Source organism: Pteropus vampyrus, unplaced genomic scaffold (genome assembly GCF_000151845.1).
Source record: "Pteropus vampyrus isolate Shadow unplaced genomic scaffold, Pvam_2.0 Scaffold97, whole genome shotgun sequence".
In the NCBI taxonomy this organism is placed as follows: domain Eukaryota; kingdom Metazoa; phylum Chordata; class Mammalia; order Chiroptera; family Pteropodidae; genus Pteropus; species Pteropus vampyrus.
The window spans coordinates 2,817,638-2,826,260 of record NW_011888878.1 but is presented as its reverse complement, the minus strand read 5'-3'; the positions used below and the strand labels follow the sequence as shown (position 1 = coordinate 2,826,260).

The window sequence follows — 8,623 nt, the reverse complement described above, 5'->3', positions numbered from 1 at the left end:
ATAACCAGACTTAATCATTCTACATCAGTGAAAGTGTTATATTTGTGGTTGTTGATATGCCTTTTTCTGAAAAAATGTCTTCTCTTTCCAGAAATATAATCAATTTAAAGAATACATACCTTCCAGAAGCTCAACTTGCTGATGAATCAGTATCTGATCTATCTGTTATAGTTAAAAAAAAAATTAAGCTGTAAATTTTATATCACGTTTATTAAGCCAACCAAAATAACATTACAGTTCTTATATATTAAAAATGTATATCATCAATTATCAATATATATCAAAGCGTATCAATATTCAATGAGAATTTATATTACTTCTAGGTGTAACTAAAGTTAATATAGTTTTAATCAAAAAAATCTACTGAATATGCTCACTATGTGGGCAAATTCAGGTCATATAAAATTGACTTACACTAGAATCCTTATATAAATTAGAAAAAAAAGTTCCTTCTAGAAAAGACATAAGAAATATTAAGACCTTTTTATACATTTAAAATGTGCTTTTACAAATATAATATTTCCTTTTTAAGTGTAGTTGGTATCATTTGTAATAGGTGATAACTTTCTCTATAGGTTTTGTAAGACATCAAAAAAAAAAAAAGTCTATTTAGGGTATTTCTTGGAGAGTTTATGAATTGCTATAATTTCTCATGGCATATGCTTCCCAAGAAAATTGTGGGAAATTAAATTAGTGCATAGCATGAATGAGAAAGCTAATTCATTTAAAACTGTTGAATTTCATAGGAATATTGGTTTATAGACCAAACACATAGAATTTCATATTCCTACTTTACCTACCAGATTTCTAACACCAAATATAAAACCTCAAATTGCTGAGATAAACTATCATGCACTACATTAAAATTAAGGATTTCTTACTTTATTGATAGAATTAATAATATTGAGTCTTTCAAAGAACCAAAGCATCATAAAAATGTAACTTTATTAATTATAATAAAAAGCGAGTTATAGCACATACAAAATATTAACTCTTTTTTTGGCACCACTTACTGAAACTCAGCAGTAAATTGAGTTGGATGTTTTTTCTAACTTCTAGAAAATTACTCAGTGTTGGGATTAAAGAGCATGGGATATAGAACCAAGATTCCGGAAGTAAAAAGCCATTCCCACTTCCTTAGTGTTTTAACAGTGAGCAAATTATGTAACTTCTCCATAACATCAGCTTTCTCCTCTATAAAGTAATGATAAGATTAGCACCTATATATCGTAGAGTTTCTAAAAGGATTAAAGGGGTTAACATTTATAATATACTTAGAAACAGAGCCTGGAAGATGGTATGTTTGTTAGAGGCTATTATCATAGATTATATTCAAGATCATAGAAAACACAATTTCCTAAGACATTTGTATTTTACTTTAAAAGTAAACTTGACTTAGAAGAATCAGAGTAATTACTTAGCAAACAAAACTATTTTACCGTTTTAGTCTTTTGTGAATTTGTCATTTGTTAATCACATTAAGTAAAATAGAAGCAGAGTGTTATTATTATTATTATTTTTTAGGATTGTTTTATGTATTTAAATTACCTGACTTAAATATTCCAGCCCTGGTGGACAGTCTGATGGAGGTGGTGGTGCTGGCATCCGTGGTAGTAGTCCTGCAGATCCACCTGGCTGATGATACATGGGTTGGTGTTGAACAGGAAAGCCCACTGGGCCAGCATCTGCCTGGGTTCCGGGATAGGCACCCAGTGGGCCAGGGTAGACTGTCTGTGTCCCAGGAAAGGCAGCTGGTGGGCCGTGGTAGCCAGTATGTCCTGGAGGTTCTGAAATATGAACAAGTGAAATAATTTGTAACTGCATTGAAAAATGGAATCACTGGCTCTTTTAGGATTACTCCATTTATCCGCAAACTGAAATTTCAGTTTAGAATTCCTGTTTCTATGAACCTTAAAGTTTATTTTTATTTTTCAGAAAAATTTTTCAATGAAATATCTGTGGTTTCCTGTACAGTTCCATTGAATGGTTTAGAACTGAATACAGTTGGCCTAAGCCTTACTCTTATTATTCGAAAATCATCTGAAAATATGCTTGAAACCTAAGAATGGAAAAGAAAATCAACAATGATCTAGAGTCATTTACATAAACGTTATGGAACGTCTTCATGGAAAAGAGAGATGACATTGAATAGAAGGCCCAAAATAAAGGTTTTCAGCCAGAAGTTTTAGAACCAAGATCTCTATTAAAAAAAGAAAAAAGAAAAAAAGGTAATTCTGGAATTCCAACAAATGGTATCTCTGGTATGTATAGCTGGGGATGGTTTTGGTTTTGTTCCCTCAAGGCATATTTGGCAAGGTCTGAAAATGTGTTTGGCTGTCGCAACTAGAGAGAAGGATGATACTGACATCTGGTGGATAAAGGTCAGGAATGCTAGTAAATATCCTAAGATGTCCAGGGAAGCATCCTAAAGAAAAGGAATTACTCATCTCAAAATATTATAGTGCTGTTTTTGAGAAACCGTGATATAGAGGTAAAGGCATGTCATTTCTTCCAGTACTGTTCAGGTAATTTCTTGGCTTCACAATTTCCCTGGAGTTTTAATCCATGGTGTATTCCAATTCTAAAAGCCTCTACATGGAAACAACAACAACAACAACAACAACAAAAACACTAGAAGAAAACAAGACAAAACAAAATAATCCATTATGATATTTAGGTGACAAATCTAAATTTCAAATTTTAGGACCTTCAGCTCTCTGGAAAAATAGTTTGAGAACCAAGAAAGGTAAGAAGTTGTAATGGGCAAAATTGTCTCAAGTGTTTAATAAGCACAGTAGAGGACAAATATATACAAATGTATACTCTATTGTCCACATGAATTTTGACTACAGTGAAGCTTCATAAGCTTACATGTGTAGTGCACAGAGTAGGACTTCCATAGGAATGCAATATAATTTCAAAGAACTGTGTTCTACAATATTTTAACAGTGAAGGCCTTGCAAAATTTAATACTTAGAATAGGCAATTTATAAATACTTTTAAATGGAACACTGATGAAAAATATATACACCATTAAAAGTAAGACTTTGAATAGAGACTGAAGCATATGCTAATTTCTTTTAAATAGTATAGCTTTGGACAGTTACAGTCAAGATGACTGAATAGGATCATTGAGTGTTGGCTCCCTCTCAGGATCACATCAAAATTATAACTAACCTACAGAACAATTATCAATGAAAATCACCTGCAGTCTATCTTAAAAGAAGTTCTATAATTAAGGATATATAGAAGCCACTTCGAAACTGGTAGAAGGGGTGGAGTTGTAAAATAAACCATACCCACAAGTGATGGTTAAGAATCAAGAGGGATACCTCAGCTGAGGAGGTCTCCCCAGAGGTACATGGAGTCCCAGGTTCACACTGGACTCTCCAGCCTGGAGCATGAGTGCTGGGAAAAGAAGTCTCCACAACCTCTGTCTGAAAACCAGCGGAGTTTGTGATTGAATGAGACAAAGAGCTGTGGCAGTCTCAAGTATTCCTCTTAATAGGCCTGCATGGACTTATTTACTCTGAGTTTCAGCTCTGGTGCATCAGCGTAGAACTCACTAGGGACATAAAGGGAGAAAATGAATTGTCTGGCTCCAAGGAAGGGCTGAAATGGCAGCTTTCTACCAGACAGATTCTCTGGTAAAATCCATTGTTCCTTTGTATAGCCCTTCCTGCTCCTGGCATATAGACACAGGTAACTGCCATATTTTAGTCACCATCAACCTGGCTAATACTGGTCATATAGCCCTGGTGATTCCTTGAGATCCTCAGCCACCAAACTTTTGGGCCCATCCAAGCCACTTCCAGCAGCTCTTCTATTAAAATTGGCCTCTCTTGGCTCATTATGAGAACTTTTCTAAAAACTCTCAAAAGTTCACAACCCCAGTCAAGCAGCATCTGCCCTGACAGGCCCATACCTCTTGCTGAGCAGCCCCACGCCTGGCACTAGTGGCAGCTGGACTTAATTTACATATTAGCCTCTTCCAGGCACCTCCAAGCCCAGCACAGGTAGAATACATCTGCAAATCACTTTTGGCCCTTCCTAGGAGGCCCCAAGGCCAGCATGTTTTGTGACCACTTCAGACTGAGCCTAAGCATCATCCTCCTGCCTCTATAAATGACTTATCCAAAGAGAAGACTGGGCAGGCACCAGAGCCCTGCTAGGGCAAATCCTGCTCTATAGGGTCAGCCCCTGAACAACAGCTCCTCCACGGTAGTCACAACCAATCCTAAAAATCAATTATACTGAGTGTGAATCTCTCCCATTGATGTGCAAACAGTAACCAAATCTCAATTACTACAGGAGGGCACACACAACCCACACAAAGGACACACACCTGGAGCATCCAGATAAAATGACCAGGGAGTCTGTGTCACTGGGCCCTTAGGACACCTATTATATAAGGCCACTTTACTAAGAAATAGCAGCTATATCTCATACATTAAACAAACACAGAAAGGCAGCCAAATTGGAGAGACAAAGATACACATCCCAAACATAAGAATAGAACAAAGCTCCAGAAAAAGAACTAAACAAAATGGAGACAAGTAATCTACCAGATGCAGAGTTTAAGGTGCTGGTTGTAAGGATGCTTAATGATCTCAATGAGAACTTCAACAAAGAGATATGAAACATAAAAATGGAGAAAAATCATAAAAAAGAACCAGTCACAAATGAAAAATGTAATAACTGAAATAAAGAATATTAGAGGGAATCTACAGTAGATTAGATGATGCAGAGGACTGAATCAGCTATTTTTAAGGTAAGGTAGCAGAAAACGCCCAATCAGAACAGCAAGAAAAAAAAATCCAAATATTGAGGACAGTTTAAGGGGCCTCTGAGCCAACATCAAGCATACCAACATTCACTTCATAGGGGTACCAGAAAAGAAGAGGGAGAATAAGGAATTGAAAACCCATTTGAAGAAATAATGATGGAAAACATCTCTAGACTTACAAGCCCAGGAAGCACAAGAATCTCAAATAAGATGAACCCACAGAGACCCACACCAAGACACACCGTAATTAACATGCCAAAGTTTAAAGATAAAGAGGGAATCTTAAAAGCAGCAAGAAAAAAGCAGTTAGTTACCTACAAGGGAGTTCCGATAAGACTGTCAGCTGATTTCTCAACAGAAACTTTGCAGGCCAAAAGAGACTTAAAGTGATGAAAAGCAAGGACTTACAACCAATATTACTTTATCCAGCAAAGCTAATGTTTAGAATTAAAGAACAGATAAAGAGCTTCCCAGACAAGAAAAAGCCAAAGGAATGCATCACCACTAAACCAGTATTTCAATAAATGTTAAAGGGATTTCTTTAAAAAGGATAAGAAAAAATATTAAAAATATGAATAATAAAATGACAATAACTACATATCTGGCCACAATTAGTTTAAATGTAAATGGCTCAAATGCTCCAATCAAAAGACATAACGTGGCTAAACTGATTAAAAAAGAAAACCCTTACATACCCTCCCTACAAGATACTCACTTCAGATTTAAAAGATACGTATAGACTAAAAGTAAAGGGATAGAAAATATATTTTATAAAAATGAAAATAGAAAAAAGTTGGGGTAGCAATTGTAGTACCAGACAAAACAGACTTTAAAATAGGCTATAGAAGAGATAGAGAAGGACCCAGTAATCCCCATTCTGGGTATTTATTCAAGTAACACAAAACACTACTTCGAAGGGACACATGCATTTATGTGTTCATTGCAGCATTATTTACAATGGCTGAGATGTGGAAGCAACTTAGTTTCCATCAATGAATGAATGAAAAAAGAAGAAGTGGTACATATATACAATGGAATGTTATTCAGCTGTAAAAAATTTTTAAAAAGAATGAAATCTTGCCATCTGCAACAACATGGATGCAGATGGAATAAGTCAGATAGAGAAAGACAAATGCCACATGATTTCACTTATAGGTGGAATCTAGAAAGCAAGATAAACAAACAACAGAAACAAACCCATAAAGATGAAGAACATTTTGATGGTTGCTGAATTGGGGGGCAGGAGGATGAGTGAAGGTGGGAGGTGATTAAAAAGTACAAATTGGCAGATACAAAATAGTCATGAGAATGTGGAGTATAACATGGGGAATACAGTCAGTAGTTTTGTAATAATTATGTGCAGTGTCAGATGGGTACTAGATTTTTCAGGGTGATCACTTCATAAGTTAGATAAATGTCTAATCACTGTGTTGTATATTAACTATAATTGAAAAAATAAAAATATGAAAATTAAAAAATTGCTATAGCTTTTATAATTCATTCCTTTTACTACAAACAAATATTTACAGATGATCTATAATATAACTGACTTCCAGAATCAGAGAATACAACTATCAGCAAGGCAACCTGCTCTCATGCAGCTTACAAGCAATTTTTGTGAGAAAGAAAATACATTTTTAACCCTTTTCCCATTTGCCCTGCCATAACTCACAGATTACAGTCTTAACCTTACCCCTGAAGTTTGCCATGAAATAAATTGCTTTTATTATTATTTTCATATCACTCTAGTATATTGATATTCTTTGGATACAAATGACATCATTCTATTCATAGCATTCTGTTTTTAATAGTTCGATTGCTAAAAATGTCAAATCCTAGAAAACGTAGAATTCCTACACGGGTTGTGCTTTTTTGTCTAAATGGGGAAAGTTACCTAAAAAGATTTCGGATTGAACTGATGGAGGAATATGTGGGGGAAAGGAAAAAGTATCAAGTAGTTACTTTTAAATAGATAAAATTTAAGTTGAGAACTAAAAGATGAGAAGGGAAATGCTTTGTGTGGAAAACTGGTGAGAAATGTTCCAAGAGGAAGGGAAATCAAATACAAAAGTCCCTGACTTTAGGAATGAATTCTGCATGATTGAGAGAGAAAGACCATGAGAGAAAGAATAGAAACATCTGTCAGTAAAGAAACAGGAGTGGTTCATCTAGGGAGGCCCTCAATAAGGAGTTTGGATTTTACTCCAAGTGTGGTTGACAGGTGTCAGAGAATTTCAAACAGAAGAGTGAGATGCATGGTCTAATTTATATCTTTAAAATTTTTTAGGAATGCAGAGCACTAGGATTTAAAATGAGATATGCAGATGAAAATCCCCGCCCTCATTGTCTAATGGGAGAGAGAACTTTATACTCATCCCTACTGTAAGGAAATATAACACCAGTGTGACTGATTAATTAGAATTGGAAATAAGTCATTTGAAGAAAGGGACCAGAGTTGTATGACTATATTTGCCAAAGGAAGGTGTTTGGATGAGGAGAATGAAAGGGAAGGACTTGGGACAGCTTCCCTGAGGACCAAGGGATGAAAGGAGTTGAGTAGGTCAGCAACACAGAAAGAACAGTTCTGAGAGAAGCCCTAGGATACTAACAAACATAGGGCCTTTCAAGTCAGAGAAAAAGGCCTGTCTATCCGAACAATAGAGAGCCAGGTTTAAGAGGCAATTAAAGGGAAGGCAGGGGAGCCCCCAGGACCTGGTGGCAAAATTAAACATTTAGCCTCAAGCTTAAAAGCAATGGGAAGCCAATAGAGGCTGAATACTCTTTGTAATATGAAGAGACTTGTATTTTTAAGCTTACTGGCTACAGTGCAAAGACTAGACTATAGGCAACTGGGGATGTGGAGATGTGAGTTAATGCATAACAGTATCAGCATTACTGTAATCTTAAACTCTTGGAAAGAATGGATGATTGATTATCCCTCAAATCAATAGATTAGGCATATAGAATCACCTGAAATTTGATAATAGTTTTAGTTTATATTAAGTTCAATTGATTTAACATACTAATAAAGTTAGCAAATATTTGTCATTTATTATTTGTAGAGTTTTGTGCTAGATGTTTTTACATAAACTTTCATTTAATCTCCTAACCAAACTAAATTGAAAAATATTCTATTTTATAGATAAGAGGCTTGGAGGTACTAAATAGTTGTTTGGTGGGTAGTCCTTCTACTTGTAAATTTGGGTGCACCATAAACTATCCATTTAGTAAAGTTCTGGTCATTTTGATAACTGCATTTGTATAAATGAAAATCCCTGAAATTTTTTATGAACTGGTTTGAAAAAATGTACTCCTTAGTATGTAGTGATATGATTGAAACACTTTCTTACAAATGCAAGACATGACTTAGACTGTCTACAAAAGGAAAGTTTTCACAAAGCTTTTACTACAAAATAAAAATAATAATTATCCCCAGGTGGATAGATTATATTGCTTGCAGCTTCATTTTAAGCAGTCGTCACTTTTTTTGTGTGACTCGCTGAATACCATTAACCTCATGTGCTTTTTACACATGACTCAAAAACATTCAAGGATAAATTTTCTAAATGTGATCACATGATCACGTTTCTGAAAATATGGATAATTAAAATATTTTATTTAATATGTGTATTTGGGAATTTAAGTTATATGCAGCTTTATATTTCATTGGCTACATGTAAACTCACTATGATTTTTATTAACTCTATACTGTTACTATCCTGTATAAAAATTACTTCAATGATATTTATGATAATGTATAGGCAAACAATACAAATCAAGAACTAGGCTGCTAAGTTCTTTATTGCACTTTCAACAAAATGCACTATTGCAATAAAT

General features: G+C 34.9%; 1 protein-coding gene across 1 annotated transcript in view; it reads right to left on the bottom strand.

The window, feature by feature from the left end:
- The window catches only part of LOC105294992 (phospholipid scramblase 2-like), a 37,307-nt gene that overhangs the window by 17,784 nt on the left and 10,900 nt on the right, over positions 1-8,623 (bottom strand). The window contains exons 3-4 of the mRNA XM_011364482.2: positions 1,549-1,787; positions 120-162 (exon numbers count right to left, since the gene is read on the bottom strand). Of these exons, the coding sequence (XP_011362784.2) occupies positions 120-162; positions 1,549-1,787 (282 nt within the window). The remainder of the gene's footprint in view (positions 1-119; positions 163-1,548; positions 1,788-8,623) is intronic.